The sequence below is a fragment of the Buteo buteo genome, chromosome 16 (assembly GCF_964188355.1).
Source record: "Buteo buteo chromosome 16, bButBut1.hap1.1, whole genome shotgun sequence".
NCBI lineage: Eukaryota > Metazoa > Chordata > Aves > Accipitriformes > Accipitridae > Buteo > Buteo buteo.
Window position 1 is genome coordinate 16408534 of NC_134186.1, and position 20469 is coordinate 16429002.

The window sequence follows — 20469 nt, forward strand, 5'->3', positions numbered from 1 at the left end:
ATTTATGTTTTGCCAGTTTGCCTACCAGCTATCTGCTAACAAAAAAGTTCCAAGGGAGTGTGGCAAGTCCGTGCCCAGTGAAGCCTTTTGTTTTTGCAGATGTTTAGGCTTAGAGGAGTGCTGTGGAGCACAGGCAATCCTAGGTCTGTGTTTGCACTTGTCTGCTGCTATTCTCTGCTCGTTGTCTGAACCTGCACGCATTGTTCTCCCGACAGGTGATAACTACCCTGTGCAGTTCATTCCATCAACAATGGCAGCTGCTGCTGCTTCTGGACTCAGCCCTTTACAGCTCCAGGTATGTGCCAGAACAAAAAAATGTGGGATGGAAGCCAACATTTTAGGGGAAAACTGCTAACCAGCTGTATGCTAAATAATAGTCTGAATGTTAAATAATTTTTGAGCACAGCCCAGGAGGATTAACACCTTATGTACTTATGGTACTGCAAATACAGCGGTGCGCGGCCAACCTTGATGCTGTGAGTGAAAGATGTTGTTCTGTGCGTTTCGAGTTGGCAGAGTTAATGGTATTTTTTTTAATTATATGACCAGTTGATGGGAGACAAGTTCAAAGATGTTTTTGTACTTTATTTTCATTCTTTCCCCTGTAGCTGCAATGCACTACCTTTAATTGGAGCAGTGAGTGTATCAAAACAAATGTGTGTTATTGGGGTTTTCTCTTTTTTTCAGACAGTGTGCTACTGACAATACAATAAATTGCAAATTCTTTTGGCTTCTGTATTTAGGTAATCTCAACCTTTCTGTGCATTAAGCTGGTCAGATGTCAAGCATGGTCAGGAGCCTTGGGTTGGTCATTTTGGGGGGGACACACATACATAGAATGAAATGCTGTGAAAGAAAGGTTTATGTGCCATATTATTAGCTAGCTTTTTGTGGCAAGAAGTTTTTAATTTCACAAGAAAAGACACAACAATGTCATAAATAATGAAGAAACAGTCAAAAGCTTTCAGAGTTAAAATGTGCGGAAAGGAAGTAACTGAACATGAGAGGAAAGGCCATTAAAGATGCATGTAACTATTTGTAATTAAACCTTTGAAACCCCTGTTTGACTTAGATTGGAGTTGGGTTCAGATGCAAAGTAGGACTAAATTGTGCCTAGAGTAGCAATCTACTGCCATGTTAATATCCAAATATCTACTCTGCTTACCCTTCTGCAATTATATCATTTTGCAGAGGGACCACAGCAAATTAAAAATCCTTTTGGCTTTACCCAATGCTGGTATCCTTCTTGCCAAGTTAACTTAGAATAAGTGAGGATGGGACCAGGACTCACTGTTCACTGATGGTCCAGAACTGGTGCAGAAGACCCTTTGAGTTCATGTCTGACCTAACCTACAATCAAAACTTGAAAAGAGAACACCCTGACACCACAGGGAAAGATCTCAGAAAAATACTTTTGGGTCATGATAGTATTATGCTAAGACTGTACCTTGGACAGGCTTCAAACCAGAGGGAAGTTTTTCAAAATGAAAAACAGGTATCCTTTGAAAACCTGTATTTGAATACTTACTGAAACAAATGTCTCATTAGCTTTAGTTGAGAAACTACTTCAGAAATCAGCTTTGTGAATAGAGAGACTATTTTTGCTACTTTTGAAATGCAATACAACAAATAGTGAGCCTACACAAGACTGTAAGGCAGGAAAGGATAAAAACTGTTCAACTGCAAAAGAAACAGGATCTAAACCACAGGCATTGCCAATTCTTTTCTTTTACAAGATCCATTTGTAGCTTGACCCACAGATCTATTTGCACATCAGCGTTGATCAGAAGCTACAACAATAGTGCAATTCCATTAATTTGCAGAAATGATAGACTGAACTGTTAAACATGACGAGCACAATTAGAGAGAAAACAATGAGCAAAACCAGTGGTGCTAATAATTCAGAAATGTTTGCGTGCTTGAGGGGCCTGAATTTCCCCTCAGATATATTTGTTGTAAAAGAGTTTTTCTGTTTGTTCTCCCCCTTTCTATCTTATTGGAATTTCGCCTTTATGGGATTCCCCAACCTTTAATGTTTAATAAGAACTTAAGTAATAGAGCACTTAACCTTCAGTTGATACCTGCTCATCTGATTGTCAAATTGGCTGAACTAAATTTTATTTAGTCCTACTATTAATATTCTCTTTGTGTAAATTCCCTATGTGTTCCCTAAATGAACACTTACTTGGGTGTGTTTGTTGGAGGGAATTTGTTGTTATACCTGATGCGTCATGAAGACTGCGAGGGGTGTAGCATATCAGTTCATTTTTCCATCTTTGCTTCCCTTCCCCCTTCTTTCTCTGTTTTGCTTCCTTTCTTCCACGCACCCCACCCACTTACTTATTTACATGAATGCTGTGACCATGGTATCTGAGTATTTCCCAAGTGCTTAAAAATACTGATCACAAAACTAATCTCTGTTCCTTTCAGCCAGTGGGAGAAATAGCTAATGCATTTGCAGGTTTGGTTTTGTTTCTACATGTGAGCGTGTGTGTAATATCTGTGTTTGGGGAACTTGGGGAGGGAAAGCTGTTTCAATTAAAAAAGCTTTGCAGTAGCTCTAACATTTCAGCTTTACCAGGGCATTATTATTAGTTCCAAAACTATCTTCCATAACCCATGGCCAGCTGCACTGGAAATTTTGTCAGCTTCAAGTTTATAATCTCTCCTATTTTTTGACTTATATTTTGGGGGGGATGATCGTGTTTCAGGTAGGAGCTAGCAGCAATTTTGTGTTCTCATCTTTCTGTGCGTTAGGACAACTTCTATGGAAGCTCTGAATCTAACAGCACACAAGACAATTTATTCACAGGAACATCATGTCATGATAGCAATTATTCCACAGAGGATGTTTCTCCAGTGGGCAATTTGTAATTAATGATTTGCCCATCTTATTCAAGCTATTTAGCACATTGTTATCAAAATGTATTTTCTCTGAATTGTACGTCTGTGTTCACCAGTGGATTATATATCTCCATGAGTTAAAAAACTTTATTGAAATCATATCTAGGAATTTCTCAAGTAACTCGTTTCACTCTCATGGGCCTTGCATTAAAAAAAAAAAAAATAAAAAAAATAAATTAAGTTCTCCTTCAGCAACAGACCTGTTTGACCCATCCACTCTTAAGATTCTGCATCACATTGATCAGCTAGTGGTAAAATACCATTAATATTCAGTTGTAGCTTTGAGTAGCCTGAAAGAAAGTAGTAATTACCACACATTTATGCCAGTCGGTGTTCGTGAAGTGGTGGCTTGCTCTGCTTTGCGTTGACATCAGATAGCTTCTTTTTATCTCTATACTGACCTCCTGATGGTGGCACTGATGATGTTGTTGACAAAATGACTTAAACCTCTGTGTTCCACACTTCCCATTGGCAGCTCAGCCCCAGCTCACCAGTTTCCTCAACAGCTTTGCCAAGATTTAAATAATATGTGTGATAGGATCAAGCATTGTTAGGACTCTTGGCATGAGGGAGGGTCTTGCTGATGAGGTAACAGTTCTCTAGGTATGGTCTAAGAAGAAGGACCAAGCTATTTCTGTTCACCCCTCCAGCTTCAAACAACTGTGAGTGAATCCCGTCAAATCAACCTTCTGCTAAATAGTTTACAGATATATTACCAAATACACCTGTAGCAGGTATGCATAGTGGTGTGTGAACCAGTTCTGATGCATGTGTGTAACAAAAGTGTGTTGCTTTAATTAATTGGTGTGAGCAATAAAACTTGTCAATAATTTTCCCTTTGCTCCTCTTTTTTATATCCACTTTCTCTGGAGTTTCTCCCCTTTCCTGTTTCCCTGAATTTTTTCCCTAGTTGTCAGATGACTGCACTGATATTAACTGATTCTAGATATGTGTGTCCAGTAATCTTGCTCAATGAGTGAACTTGATCATGAAATGGGTTTTCCCAGCTCTCATGGTGCTGGTAGCAGTAACCTAGTTACTGGGAAGTCTCAGTGGTGGCAGAGGTGGCACCTATATGTCCTTACTTTCAAAAAAGGAATGTTACTATATGCTCTTTATTGTTTAAAAAAATCTGTCTTCAGTCTTAGATATTTCTACAAAGCAGTCTGTGGGGTAAATAAGGAAATGTTGCAACTCTCTCAACCATGACTGATAAACTGTTGATAGAAATGGAAGCACTACAATGATGCTAGCTGGAGTTATTCCTAAACAAAGTGAGCTCTAGGAAAAAAAGCAAAGCAAAAAAGCTTTCGTTCATAACTCTTTCCCCAAACTATTTGTGTAATTTGTCCTTCAAAATTTATCGCTTATAACACTAATGAACCTTGGCAAGTATTAACTATAGTTGCAGCTGTGTTCTTGAAGCCTGAAGTTTTTATAATCCATTTTAAAAAAGTATAAATTTTAACTAAACACATATTTGTCTATTTCTTTTCTCCCCTCCCATCTCATCCTACTCCTCCATACTCTCTTCTAATTGCAGACAAAGTAAATGACCTTTTTTTATACTGCTGGGTGCAGATCCAGTGCGCTGCTGAAGCATTGCATAGCCTGCCTCAGGGGCACAATATTAGTAGAGGGAAGGCCAAAGAATGCTATTTTTAGTTGAACAGTTCAGCAGATGGAGGCATGAATACTCATATATCTGAAGGTTGAGGGGTTTGAACCATTAATTTTGATAATGTATTTAACCCTGGGAACAATCAGAAACTGTAACTCTAAGGTTACAATGCTTTTGACCTTTAGAGAACAGAGGGCACTCGGTACAGTAAACAATATATTACATTTCTACTTATTCCAATTCTCTCACACATATAAATTTCAGGACATAGTTGACATTTGCTTTCCTCAGCTATTTTAGTGCTGGTCCTTAAAGTAAGTCAAGAAGAATGTGCAGGAAAGAGGCCAATGTAATGCGACAGTCATGTAAATATGGCCTTTAAATAGCTAAGATGTTAAATGTGGCCTTTTATGAAGAAATATTATTCTCGGGAACTAGAATCTTGGTGACTTATTATTTCAATGAAAAAGTTATTTTAGTGGACTGTTGCTCTTATGGAGTTTCCTCTATATGTTGTAACCTTAAAGCAATTTTTTAGTGGGGCTAATATGATCTGATAGCAATAGCTCACACTGGAGGTGATTTGGTCCCACTCTGGTACCACATCATGCAAAGTGATGTACCTGCCTTATGTCTTATTAAATGATGCCTGCTCCTCTTCAACAAATATAGCAGTTAAATATCACGCAGCTTAAGTATTTCTAATTAAAATATCTCCATGTGTCAGCATATTGGTAATGTATTATTTTAATCCATTTATTTTGTTTATGAAACAGTGACATATGTTTAGATTGTGAAATATATGAGCCTTAAAAATCACTTTATTGAAGAAAATTAATTTCTACAATGCTGTCTCAGTAATGTGTTCACTCACCCAGTCAGTCACTGGCAGGGCTGCCAGTCTTAATGTTGGTTAGACACAGTTTAACAGTTTTATCTGACATAACACTCTCGGATGTAGGCAATAATAATTTTTTGAAATGCAAAAACCATGGGGTTTTCCTTTTTTTTTTTTTAACACAATGAAGAATGGGGATTGGGTAAATGTGAAAGAGATTTGGTGAGACCAATCAAAATTAAAAACAGCTAGTTACCTTTTCAAAGTTAGACACTGTAATTTGTTTGTCAGCGGGTAGATGTTTGGGTCAGCACTGTGAGTGAGCGACTGTCAGCGGGAATTCCTACAAGACAAGTAATTTCCCTCAATGTATTACTGACAGATTGCTCACTTCTTCGAATCACTAGAGAAAACAAACTTAATATTGTTACAGGCAGAGTTTCTGTCTTCATTAGCCTTATAGAATGATTTTATCTAGCATTCAAAGACTATTGAGCTCTAGGTGGGCATATTTTAACAGAATGTTCCTTATTATGATACAGTGAATAGTAGCCTAAATTAAGGGAATGGTGTGTGCAAATTTCAGTATATGGAAGTAGTAAATTAAATATTTTGGTCTTTTTCTTATGTAGAAATTTAGGTTGTAGCAGAGGAAGGAAAGAGGTTGAAAGAAGATTTTATTAGGGCTCTGAGAGACCAAGCAAGCCCTCTAATGAAAATAAAATTAAAAATATGCCAACCTTGCAATACTTTGGAAAATTTAATTAAAATCAATGAAATAGTTATACTTGTGCCTTTCCCTACTTGAATGTTTATGTCTCTATGTAATATCTGTGTTATCAAGTTGAATTATATCAGTGGCAGTATCAATGAAAATGATGTCATTGAGTCAATATTTTACCATATGACCTCCTTTCTTTGCAGAATTTCTTAATACTCCATCTTCTCCCACTCCTTCTCATCTTCAGCCCTGAATTATCTGGCAAAGTGATTTTCAGCAAAAAACCCCCCAGCCCATCAAAATTGAGACTTTTTGCAGTAAAGTGTCAATTCTGATGAAATTTTGGCCAGGAGGATTTTCCTAGCTCCCCCAGTAATGGCATCCCTGACCAAAATGAGAGGGACTCTCCCTATTCTCTTCAAGTTAGTAAAAATGGACAGACAAACAAACAAAATCATTAGCTAGAGTAATCAGCCTGGTACAGCAGCATTGCAGCTGCAAGACCCTTTTCTCACCCATTCAATACCCTGCCTCTCCAATGACTGCTTTAAACAGCATGTCTTTGTTACTCTCATTCTTGCTTAATGGAACAGTGTCACATTATTTCATAAAAAATTTATAGGAATGTTTAAGAAAGAGGCTGTTTCTATAGTCTGTAGCAGTTCTAGTACTTGTCTTGGCTGTGGCGAGCCAAAGTCCAGTCCTGGGCTTGAGTTGCCCCCTGTTGCAGGAAGGACACTAGCCACTGGCCTGTCACCCAGTCTGGCATAGCTCTCTGTTTCTGTTCCCGTCAGATGACCAACACCTCCTCTGCCTTGGGAAATGCTCCCGTCGTGCACCAGCTCTCCTGTCCCGAGAGGGAAGACTTTTCAATCTGGCAGCTAGGGATCAGGCTCCTGGCACGATCCCCGTCTTTTGCATCTTTAGATCTCACCAAGCAGGGCAGCTGCTTTCCAGGCCCATATGTTCTGTTCCAGGGAGAATTTACCATTGAGATCATAAATGGCACAGGCATAAACTCCCTTATCAGGAAGCTTGTATGTTTAAAAGGATGTCATCCTTACAGCCTGGATTGCAGGAGGTTTTCTCTGTCTCTTCAGTCTGTATCAAGGCAGAAGCTTGAGCCCAAGTGACTGAGGAGGCTGAGCCCCCAGTGTCAACAAGGCGTTCTCGCTGCCTTAACAACTGGCTGCCCCTCACTGAAAGCCCAGGCTCTATTTTAAAATAATTGTGCTTTGCAAAGCTCCCTCCCTGGGGTATGTATTCACTCAGAAGGCAGTAAGAAGCAAATAAGTTCCCGCTGCATTTACTGACAGAGCACCAGAGGCACCAGTACTACAGAGTGCCATCAGGGGACGAGCACATTTTTTAAAGCTCTTTTAAAACTCTGGCATTCCTTTGGGGAATAGGCTGACTGTGAGGCATACTCTGAGCTGGCAGTTGGATTCCTTCAAGCTTCCTAGAAATGTATATGGTGTATGCCTTACAGGAATTAGCTGCAAGTGAATATATTTCTGGGATTTTATTATACTTCTGATAACCATAGAGCAAGCTGCTTAATTTGGCTACAAATTACAAACATGAAGGATTTTTTCCTGTGAAGGTGTTAACATATTTGGATGTTTAGGAACTTAGCAGCAATCAGATTAGAGACAAAAATGCCTTTTAAGTCAGGTCTATACACAAAGGAAAATAATACACTTCTGTATCATCATTCTTTCCTGACTAATTGCTACAGAAGAAGAAAACTTAATAACCCACCTTTCATCTGAATCAAAAGTTCTAAGAATAAGGATGGTTAGATGAGAGCTTCTAGGTGTAGACATACACACACACACACACACACACATATGCTCAAAGGAAGCAGAAGAATTCTCTTAAAGGTGCGTGGACTGGAAAGATATCATCACCTGCCTTATTTCAGAAGGTCTTTCTTTGCTTATAAGAGAGTATTCCCTCCCACTGACCCAATTCAGAAAGAAAAGAAAATTCATAGAAGATGAGGTAGAACTCATCAAATCAGTGTGTAGATATTGCTATCACTGAGTAGAGTCTTTTTAGATGATGAAATAGGAATGGCATTGCCTCCAACACGCTGCTTGTCTAAGTTGTATTTGGTCTGCAATGTTTTTAGAATCCATATGACACAGAAACTAGAAAAGCATCCTAACTTATAGAAAGTTGGAATCATCTGTCTATTCTTAAGACTCAGCATGAAGGCTGCATATGGCTGGAGGCACAATAGAAGGCTTGGGTATCAGTCCTGAAAAAAAGAGACTGGAGGGAGGAGCATCTTTAGGAATTCAGGAAGAAAAAGACATTATGCTTAAATGCCAGTATTAAGGGATTATTCAAGACTTAAAGCAATCATTCACAAAATTGAGTGAAGTCAACACAATAGAGCACATATTTTGGTGTTGTGCATGAATTACAGCAAATAGCTAAGAATGAAAATGAAGAAATATTTCAGGTGCAGGAATAGCGAGAATGTGTTGTCATGTCCACTGGTATTTTTGGAAGTGAAGTGAGAAATAAAAGCTGTAAAGTCCTTTCAAAGAAGTTGCATCATTTGTCCTACACACTAGAAACAGAACAAGTCACCAGATTTAACTAGTCTACAGCTCTATTAAATAACACATCTGTGAACTATCCATAGTAATTCATTCAATACAGGCCATCTCTGCTGCTGCAGTCTTCAACACCTAGTAGAGGGTTAAGATCAGGCCTCATAACCATTCTAATCTGGTCCCAGCACTGTTGCTGAAATATCATCACACTCACTGGAGTTCAGAAAGCATGGCAATCTTATGCCAAATTCACATTTACCCGTGGAAAATACATCGGTTTACAATGAATTTGTAATAGTAAGTTCCCAGTTACCTGGTTTTGAGGTGCAAATGTGAATTTTTTTTTTTAGATGTAATTTTTACAAGCCTATTTGAATATGTTTTGCATAATTTTGTGTGCACTTCCTTTAAGGAAATTATTTAATTTTCCTTGAAGGTGCATGAAAGTTCTAAATATACAGTAAAAGATCAGTGTGAGAGATCTGCTAAGCAGCCTGTAAAGCACAATTATTTCTAATGCTTTAAAATACCTGTAAACTGGGCTTGTTTTTCTGCTTCACAAAGAAAACATTTCACTGTTTTCTGCATTTAAATATACATTTTAAATATGTTGACTTATCAGGTAATGCAGCAGGCTGAACAGGGACAAACCATTTTTAATGGTATGTTAATTGAATGGGATGCTAGAGATGCACCTGAGTGACTTTTTTCCCAGACGTGCCCCAGCTGACTGATAAAGCTTCTCCTGATAAGTAGAGCCAGTATATATTTATTATATCCCTGTCTTTTGTCCATTTTTGCTAGTGAAAATAATAGAATGGCTGCAAGCTACCACATGAACTGTCCGTGTCTCTTACAAAAGTAGGAAAACATTCCGGCTTCAAACCCCAAGCAGCGCTTTCAAAAATTCAGCTCTTAAATGTAGAGCTGCCTCGGCATCTTCTCACAAGGTGGGGATTCAGATGTGGGAATTGAGACAGGTAGTTTAAATGGGACTCTTCCTTTTTCCTGACTTGCACCCATTTAGTACTGGGATGGTGTCTCATTATTCTGTCATGGGAGCCTGAAGAAATTTAATTGTAGTGCTTTTGCCTCCCAGTATGATTAGCAGTGGTAGGTGAGCATTCAGTTTTCTTGTTTTGTGTCTGTACAGTTCTACACAAGAAAACACTGCAATCATTATATCTGACAATTTCTCCATCTGGGTGGTCAGACAGTGAATGAATCCACCAAGCTATGCCAGATCTTAAGAAATATTTCTAGAGAAGATCTATTGCCACTTCTTTTTTCCATGTCCTGATTTCTTTTTCTTTTACTTATGCCCTTCTTTTTCTGTCTGGTGCCAGGTTGAAAAAACCTAGGTGGTCTACACTAGAAGCATCACTTGCACAACCATCTTCTGCCCTGAATTGATTCCATCCCCTGTAGGATTAGGAGAATAATTATGTTTTTAGACCCCTTCAACTAAGATTGTCTACATTACTGGCAATCGTACCAGTGACATGGACGTGTGCTTACTAGGAAACTCATTCACCAACTCATTTCACACAGCTCAACAATCAGTTACTCATAATTGCTTGTAATCCTGCTGACATGAGCCTGAATGAAACTCCTGACTTCTCTCACAAAGCCCATCTATCTGTTAACATTTTTTAAAAATAAATATATGAAATTCTGAAATGTAAAATTTGATAAGCTTTGATAGCTATCATCTGTTCAGCAAACTTACTGTAATTAATTGCTTTTCAATCATATAATTTTATTTCCCTTATCACAGGGGTTCTTTTTAAAGCAGCTACTTCTTTTTACACTAGCTTTAGTCCGCAACACATTTCTACTGTCTGAATTCATGAGGTAACTGCTCTTCATATAGATCTCTCACATTTATTGTTAAAGATACTTTATATTAGAAGTAAGGAATAAAAACCTGATTTTTGGAAGAGCTTCTAAAAGAGTATCAGAAAACATTTCAATTCTTTCTATGAATAATTTGATTTACAGTGTCACCAGAGAAGGTAATGTTACGATAGTGCAAAGTGAATGAAAAAACTGCATTCCGGTGCAACCATCTGCTTATATTTTCATATATTCCTGATAGATGTTGTTATATTTTTACTTTAAATAAGTGCTGCTTATTTGCTTTCCTCAGATACAGTAGAAGGAGTTTAAAATGCTAGAGCCTTTGTTTGCAGGTAACTTTGGAGCCATGCTTCCTGGTCCTTGCTTGCTTTCCTAAGCGAGCTTGTTACTCAACTTTAGTGCTATCCACAATTTTGATAAGGTCGAATTTATGCTATAAAAATGCCAAAAGCAAATTCTAATAGAAGCAAACATAGGAAAATTATATAAAGATTTATCTTCAACAGTTCACAGTTTTTGTCAAATAACATTATCCACTGGAAACTCAAAATTACTTTTCAAGCAAATGCAGTTGTCCTTTGCTGTGACTGGCTTTCTACCAAAGGTATTTAGGCTTAAATGAACTTATATTTTATTTATCTGTTTACTTCTATATCAAATACATAATAGTTTTAAGCAGAGTCTGTAACAGTTATTTTGAAAAATCATTTAAAAAGTTAAAGATTTTTTTGCTAATTTCCAAGCTGTGTAGTACAACATGTAATCTGGGGAGAATCACAAAGATAAGTCTATGGTGTTCTTTCCTGTGCATGGTAAATAACAGGAGAATTGTGATCAAAAAGTAGCATATCAGTAATCTGACAGCATTAAATGAAGGAATGCAAATCTTTGCGCTTAAGATTTTATTGACATTTCTGCTATCCTCCTGAAGAGTAAATGGCTATAGACATTTCATGAAGATTTTACATTTTGTTGCATTCTGGGTTTTCTTGATATTTGCAATATTTTATTAAAATAGATTTTATTGATGCTCACATTTTATCTTTAATAGGAATACTTTATGGTTGTATTCAGATATACCTAGTTTGGCCACTGTAGTAGTGCAGTACCAGCGTATTCCTTTCATGAGCAGCACGAAGAAAATGGTGACTCGTTCAGGTTCACAGAGGGTGTGTTTAAATAGAAGGTCTGAGGGATACTCCCTAGTTTCTGGGTACAGGTGCTCACCCCATGTGGAGGTGGGACACAGAAGTATTTAGTCCCTCCTGCCTTCTGTGCTCCTGTTTGCTGGCACACAGAGGTGAACCATGTCCCCAGGCTGATCAGAGAAAAGAGTAAGACAGGAGGCAGCACTGGGAGAGTGCTCCGGCTCTGCAACTGCAGAGGAAGACTCCTGGTTAAACTACTTCTCATTAGGTCCTCCTCTTGAGAAAAAAACACAGAGAAAAAAGATGCACTCTCAGTTTGGGCTTTGATCTTGCTTTCATAAACAACTCAAAGAATTTGCATGTTATCATGCAACTATTCCATTATTGTTGCTAGCAAAAATACAAGACAATAGATACACAAAGTGAAAGAGATGAGAACAATTAGCATTCCTTTATTCCTTGTCAGAACTTACTCTAGACCAACTAAAATGTTTGCTGTTTTTGTCATGCCTCAAGATAAAATGTCAATGTTTACATATCCCTATCTTTTAGACAAAAGATGCTTATTGTTTTAGAACACCTGAGTTACTGTCTATAGGAAATTATAAATATGTAATAGATGCCTAAGTTCGCCTCATTGTAAGTATTTTGTATAAAGAGCAGTTGTTATAACTGCAACAAGCAATTTGTGTTACATACTTCTGTGCTTTTTCTTCTTTTGTCCTTTTCTTACACCACAAAGAATTAAATCAGGGTGAAATTAGTAAGATGAGAAGTTAAGGTGTTATGGCCTCTTCCTCCGTTAGGACAAAAAATGCTAAGCATGTATTGTGTAGAAAGGATTTTTTTTTAAATTATCACATTGTCCTTCTTGCTATTTGTCTAGATTTTAAGTCCGTAGAGCTCCATTTGAGACAGCAAATGGTCAAACTCCAGTTTTGGGGTTCCAAGCATTTCGTGTTAATTTCTGTGTCTGCAAAGAGTTTTTTTAGTGATATGTACACTGAGCTATGCAAATGCAGTATTTCATTCCCACCCTCATTCAATTCCCTACTTTGTGCGGCAGTCTCAGTGTATTCAGCAGGTTGTACGCCAGCAGATGAAACAGATGTTTAGGCCATACTGGAATGGAGCGGCATGCTGCATCAGGACCTGGATATTCCTCTTGACATCTGGATGCTGCTGGGCTGGGAAGCCTGCCTTAGGCCAGGAGGCTGTAGGAGCCTTGTGGCAGTGAACATAGGGTCCTTGCTGCTCTTTAAGCGATTAGTGCACTGAAGCAGCGATAATGCTGAATTATCGCTTGGTTGCATTCTTCTAAGGAATCTTGGGACAAAGGGATAGTCAAGGAGGAGTATTTACAGTAAAGTCATGTTCAGAAAGACAAGACTAATTACCACATATTAAAAAGCTTTCTTTCAAGTAATTTAATAGTAAAATTGTTATGAATACTTTAGGAAACTTTTACAAAGCAGTAAACAAATAGCCTACAGAAAAACCTCCCTTTCTCATTTAGAATCATTAAGATGAAAAAAGGACAATTTCAGCTACTTTCCAATTTCATGGTCTGGTCAAATTGTATGGAACAGACAACAAAATGTGACTGAAGACATGAAATTGAAGGTATACTAATGTTCATGCCTACTAGAGACAAAAATGTGAACTTCTAATAGCTGCAGGGAAGAATATTAGGTATGGAAGCTGTCTGACTTATGCATTGATTCTTTATAGTTTCACTTTATCAAGTTGAAAATTGTGCTGTATGTGCTGCTACAGCCTAAATTGTCTGCTGCAGTTATTTAAATACAATAGACATGGTATATTGCATGGAAATAGGTGTTTAATGTTTTGTGATTACTAGCTGTTGGACGAAATAGCCTTTAGCGTGGATTCTGCGCCGCACACCCCCCCCCCAATAAATTTTCATTGTTAAGATGAATGCATTTAAATGAGGGCCCTCCCAAACAGATTGCAGCTTTTTGGAGAGCATGAGGTAATACTTTGAAGACGACCAGTTTGTTGCTCTCATTTAACCTCCAGTATTCTAAAGGGGTTATATTTAATTAACACTGGCTAAAGGCCTGACCTGAGAGGCAACCAAAAGTGATTGAACTGCATTTTCAGATCCAGGCTGTAATCTGTTGGGAGAGGAATAATAATAATAAAAAAAAAATTAGAAAGCACCATTTGCTGAAATTCTTTCTAACTAAGCTGTATTTCAATGGGCCATTTAATGCTCAGATGGACAAAGGTATTACTTCAGTCATTGAATTGTATCAAACCCTTTCTCAGAGGCCCTGTTTAAAAACTCTACAGGAAAAGTGGCTTAGCATCATATTCTCAGCAGACCAACACTCAGTCTGTTTGGAAAGAGGCGGGGGGGGGGGAAGAGTGAAATGAGGTAAGACACAACCGCCAAGTCAGTGAGGATTTTTGCCTCTCCCTCCAGTCAGTGCCTTCACAAGGGAATTGCTCTTCAGAAAGCAAGAACTCCATATTTGCTACAGAAAGCTTTCAATTATTTTTTTTTTAATTATTATTTTTTTTTCCATAGCTGTTACTCTGTTCCCCCTGGTCAGATTTTGGTCTGCCCTTTGTTCTTTTCTGACACGGCAGAAATATAGTTTTCTCTCTGGGGGACTTAGGACCAGTACCTACACTTTACAGGGTTAGATTTTTGACTCAGTCACACTGGAAGAAATAGGAAGTCTCTTTTAAATATCACACACTGACGCTTGTGAGCTGACTAGTTTTTTTATTTCAATAGAGCCAACATTATATCTATTCTATAGTGATATAAGATACCTAATGTACTGTCTGAACTTTAATTGTATAAAAATTTTAGGGTACATTTTTTAATTCATATTTTATGTGGAGAGTAAACTTTTCTTTCACAATTTTGATGTTGTCTCATTAAAAATTCCCAGCAGCCTCATAGGGTGATGGAGTGACATTGTATCTTGGAAACTTGTCAAGGTGCTGTAAAACTAATAAACCAATGGCTTTACTTCCTAAGGGGAAACAAATACAATATTACAGAGGCAACTGCCAGGTGCCAAAATATATACATTGTCTTAGCTACTTGCAGTGATTGATAATTTATTTGAGCTCTAAGCATTCTTCGCTTTGCCCACAGCTTTGCAGTAACCAGGTTGTGAACAGGCAGTTGCTGAGAGATTGTATTTAATTGTCATTATTCAATGAAATCAAAGCCATTTGATTTCTAAGGGGCACGATCTCAGGAACAATGCCTAAATGAGAGTTGCCTGCATTTAGGCAGCAAAGCAGAGTGAGCTGTTTTGATGGCCATTTCTACTTCATTACGTCAAAGCAGGATGAGGTCAAAAGAATGAGAAATACAGTTCGCAAACGAAACAGAAATGATCTTAAGAGCACCTTAATGCACATGTGCCTGAAGGCGAGTTAATTCTTTATTGCACTGGTGCATATAGTTTAGCTCTGTAGCGTTTCTTCAAATTTACATGACTGTAACTGAGAGACACTTTGGGATTGGATGTCTATGCTGTCAGGCCATGATGATAAACAGCTAGGGATAGGGAAAAGTGAGTGCGTGACTAAGTCTCTAAATGTGGATCTTGCTGCAGATATCTTCTCATTCCACGTTTTTTGCTTGTTTGTTTTTTGGGGTTTTGTTTGTTTGTTTGTTTGTTTTCCCCAGAACATCAGGATGAGCCTTGGGGCCCGAATGTGTTATCTGTAACCCCTTTATTTAAGAATAAGCAATGTTAATAACATTTAAAGAAAAATTAGTCAAATGGTAATTTCATCTTCAGTTTACATTTCCCATTACATTAAAAATTTAAGTAGATATTTTATAGCTGATGATACTTATTCAGGCTCTCCCAATAGAAGCCCATATTATGATGAATAAAACCAAACTTAAAATCACAGTGCAGGAGCCACAGCATGCAAGAATAAGTCAAGGACAAAAAGATCTATCATTTCTTCAGAACACACGCCAATGTGATCATTTAGTCCATTCTTATTTTGAGCAGGACCTATTATATGTGCTGTGGGACTCTTCTTTACCAAGTAATGAAAATTTGCTTCTCCAAAAGATGAGGCAAGAAATGAAATTCTATGAAGAATAGATATGTTTTTGCTAATTATTTTCCCCAGCAGAAGTCTGGGTCTTTGTCACTGACTTATTTAACAGATTCGCTTAACATCTGTCCAGCAGACTGTGGACTTTATTAGCAGACAAGAGACCCACCAGATTTAGAGCCTGCTGGGTGCGTCTTCATCTTCACAGCTGTGGATTAACTCAGACTTTCCAGAAGAGGACAACCATATGGGATAATTGGTGTCATTGGGTAGCTAAAAAAAATATGAAGAAACAAATGTCGTCCAAACACAATTCACTGTTTTTACAGCCACAATTACTAGTCTGTTTAAGAAATAAGAAAGGCAGCGTTACACTAAAAAAAGAAAATCTATTCATATCTGTGTGGGAACCTAATCAGGCTCTTGTTTCCAATGACGATGGCTCCACAGTCGCACCAGGTCTGCGACAAGAATGCTCCTTTTGTGTGCCGATAATGTGGAAGCGATAAAATTTCCTATAAGAGACATATGTGTTTACATCATGAGATGTGTTATTTGACAAAACGCTTTGTTCTCTGCATATTTTCCACACAGAGCTTCATGCTGGGTTGTTTTGCTGGAAAGCTTTGATTAGCTAGAATTAGTTGCTGAAGTAAAATAGACACTTTTGTTTTATGAGTCCTCTTGCTGAGCTGTAAATTATAGTAAAACATATAAGGAGTGACAGAAAGAAGTGCTGATTTGAACCTCTGACCCATGATCGGCATAAAAACATAAGATAACTCTTTCAAAGGACTACTGAGAGCCATAAATATTCCATGGTCCACTTAAAGTTAGGCCCTTTTAACAAAATAAAGCTGTTATTTTGCATAAGGGGATCTTGACTCTGCAGTACTACAACAATACAAGCTGCAGTATCTAAAATGTGTAGAGATTGTTTTATTTTCAGTATGGGTTGGCCATTATCCTCAGCAGGGCAGTAGAAGCGATGAGAGTGATTTTTCTTTTTCTGAACCAGTACAATGAATTTGTGGTCAGTAAAAGGAGTTGGAACCAGCAGACACTCAGTGGTGAAATTAGGTATCTGTTACTTTGCAGCTTGAGAGAGAAGCAAAACAGGCATGTGTATGTCCTAAGGAGACAGGAATTGAATGGAATTTAGGGTCACATAAAAATTTCCCTTAACAATATATAGAATAGCAACTGACAGACACTGAAATTACTGGTGTTAATAGTTCAAAAAACCTGAAGTGAATGAATGTGACTAACCGGTAAAATAATTCTTTTAGTTGAGAAAGAAGTCTTTTTCAGTAGATACACAGCTGAACATATAGGGAAAACTGAAGTCTTCTAACTCCGTCTGTGACTACAAAATGTATTATTTGTATTTCCATAAACACAGTTAGTTTGTTTTTGCATATTGGGCTTTAATAAATCTGAGAGCACATTAGCCAGCAAGTGCATAAGTAATCACTGCAACAATCTTTGTTATTATGACATTAGTTATGATAATTCATTAGCTGCCTGTTCGTGTTATACCTTAATACCTTTTTGCAAAGGTATTTGGTACATTATTGTAAGAAGTCGAGGCTACTTACACTCTGTAACAGTGAGCAGACCCTGCAGTAGGGTGATATTTGTGTGTTTAAAATCAGAATGTTATGTCCACTATGGATACGTTAGGCATGTACAAACAGGGAAAAGAAAGGAATGATGCTCTTAAAAGGAAACCATGTACATATATTGTGACACTTGGATTCTGTAGAGAAAAAGAAGTCATTGCAGTGTATTGTTACTCTTTATCATCTTTCTGAATTAAACACTTTTTCCCTAATTGTTGCTCCAACTTCATGTAGCTGTACTTGATTGATGCCATTTCAGATATTCCCATGTAAAGCCAAATTGTTCTCAGTTATTTAGCATAAACCTGTGAGTGAAGTTGATGTTGCATAGTTGTTGGTTCTTAAATAGTAAACTATTGTTACCTGTGTGGTGGCACATGTGAAAATGAGAGGAGAGTCTGGCCCACAGTACTAGTAGATCTGTAAAACTCACCTTATTTTGATCTGTTAACATTTTTCTTAGAACAAACTGAGAAAATGCTACCAAGACATCTAAATTTCATCAAAACAAATTTATAAAATACACTGTTTTAACAGGTAGCGCCTGCACAAATATATTGTAAAACAAAAGAAAGTGTACACTTTTAGCATAAAATATTCAATCTATTAATTTGAAGGGATCTTGTTTTCATCAGCAAAAGCTTTGATTTTTCCAAGTTTTAGATTTTAAAATTCAAATAAGAGTTGCTTTCATATGTATGCACATTTCCTTTAACAATTTTATATGCATCTTTCCTTCTCTTTCTCCTCCTCCTTTTCCTTTTGTGTGGAGAGCACTGCTAGGACACAGATGCTGAGCTGTGGAAGGTGTTTTTCTGGTGATGGCATCTGGCTTCTTGGCAGACTCCACAGGCAGTAGCTGTCTTCGAGTTGCCCCTGGGTTTGTCACATGGTTAAGCTGCTGATGAGTTACTTAGGCTGTCTCGTGTTTCTGGATGTCGTTTTCTGTTAACCTACCTCTCACTCTAAGGATCTGCATAAAAATAATCTTAAAACAAAGAGAAAAACAGCCATGTGCTTTTTTTTTAAAAAAAAAATATATAAGCCAATAACCCCATTTCTTACCTTGGTGCTACAGTAGAGGTCTCAACTACACTGTTAGTCACTGAACATATTTGGTACAAAAGACACATCAATACAAAAAATGACATTTATATATAAAAATAGGAAGGAATAAGCACAATTAACGTTACTTTAGAAACAGTTCTTGCACTTAGATTAAGATGTGTGTGAAATATTTGAGTAGGATATTTATGCTTCTGCACTGCTTTTTGAAAAGGTTACCTTGCCTGAACTGCTGAAGGCTATACCAGTGACATCGGGCTCAGGTCAGCACTTAACCTTTATTTCCATAGTTATTCTCTATGACACCCAGAACATGGGTTTGAGCACTAATCCATTCTTCCTCCAAACAGAAGAAAAACTTTTTCAAACAGAGACTCTGTTTCCTTTAATTTGTTTGACGTCAAGCTTATTTTAAGCACCTCTACACCAATAATAAAAAATAAGTAGTCCCACTGAAGGTGGGATTTTTTGATTTGGGTAGCTTCTTTTCAGAAATGCTCACTGGAAATAATAAAAAGGCTGCTGGTTTTGGTGAGCTTGTAAAAACCTTTTGTGATCAGACAGTTCTAAGTATTATTATTGCATGTTATATGCTGGAAAGGAAAATTCTGGAATTATAGCTTTGCAACACTATGTACTAAATATACCGTGGAAAAAAATAACTGCATTACCTCTTGTAGTGTAGGATTTCAACAGCACTTGCAGTCACTCCTTAGAGTTTTTCATCTTTAGAAACCAAATTACTCATTGTCTAAATAGCTGAACTTTCATCTCTATAAATAAGATATTTCAGCTTTGCACAATTCATTTAAAATGCTGACAAATAACGATTCTCACTTGATTCTCAGTAGTTTTATTGTTCAGTTTCATTTACTGTAGCAAATGTATTTGTTGAAGATGTAATATAGGACTTGCATTTTTAGTAATGGAAAACTTTAGATTTAATCAGGGTCCATAAAATTTAGCATTTGTTTCTGAGAAAAAAAAAAACTTCTAGCACCTTTGGAGAAATAATGTACAAATACAGAAAAAGGAGAATGTCTTTCATTTTGGTCATAGATCTTTTAGTAAAACAAAATAGAAGGGTAAATATTTCTAGAACAGATCCCTCCTTTCTCCTTGGAACAAGCCTTCTTCTACTGAATTTCTTTTAGGGGCATCTTCCAAGTACACCTATTGCAATTCATTGTGCTAGGCCAGCCCTCATCACCTGTGCTTTGATTATCTGCTATGCTGACTATTGCAACCACTCTCTCTCTTATCTCCGTATTTCACATATGGCTTTGCTATAGTTTCGTCAGAATTCTGATGCAAAGAATAGCAACTGAATTATATCCCCACTGCTGTGACCAAATTCTCCCTCATGAAAGCAGTCTGTTGAAATGTCTAGCCCTTGCCTTTTTGTTCTCATATACACAAGTGCAACTGCTCTCTTCATTTCCTCCCTGGGCTCACATATCTAAAGAAACTGCCTCTCTCCTGTGCAGCAGTTGATCGCTTTCTCTTATTGAAATATCTTCTCTAAATGAACTTTTTCCATTAGGCCTGTCATTGACAAACCATTGGTAAGAAGGTTATGATTATCATAATTCTGTGTTACATGGTAAAACAGCCTGTCACAAAGTTAACAAGTTGTTATCAGTGCAAATCTCCCTTAGCTGTGTTGATTTAAGGCCCATTCTATTTTCCTCACAATGTGTTACTTCTGTAACATTCGATTCTCAAAATTCTTCACCTTTATTCATTTGTTGAGACACAGATGCTGCAGCCTAAGAGGTAAGTATCAGTATTCCTGCTGTAAAAAAAAGGAAACATCTGGTGCCTAGAAAGCTTTGCTCTGTGCTCATTTGCTGTGCTCAGTGTCATTCAGCAGAGCATGTGCGTAGGAATGTCACAGACCTATGTGCAAGTGGAAAGTCATACAGGAAAGGAACCTGAGCTAATGAAAGAGTTTTGATTATTGAAAGCTACTTGAAAAAACTAGTTGAAAAACTATTGAAAAAATGTTGAAAACTGTGAGAGGGATATGTAAGCCTAAGGCCTTTGTCTTCTGACAAG

General features: G+C 37.5%; 1 protein-coding gene across 8 annotated transcripts in view; it reads left to right on the plus strand.

The window, feature by feature from the left end:
- The window catches only part of SOX6 (SRY-box transcription factor 6), a 381731-nt gene that overhangs the window by 287666 nt on the left and 73596 nt on the right, over positions 1–20469 (plus strand). For all 8 annotated transcript variants that reach the window (XM_075048005.1, XM_075048010.1, XM_075048011.1 and 5 more), the window contains one exon: positions 216–295. In XM_075048005.1, the coding sequence (XP_074904106.1) occupies positions 216–295 (80 nt within the window). The remainder of the gene's footprint in view (positions 1–215; positions 296–20469) is intronic.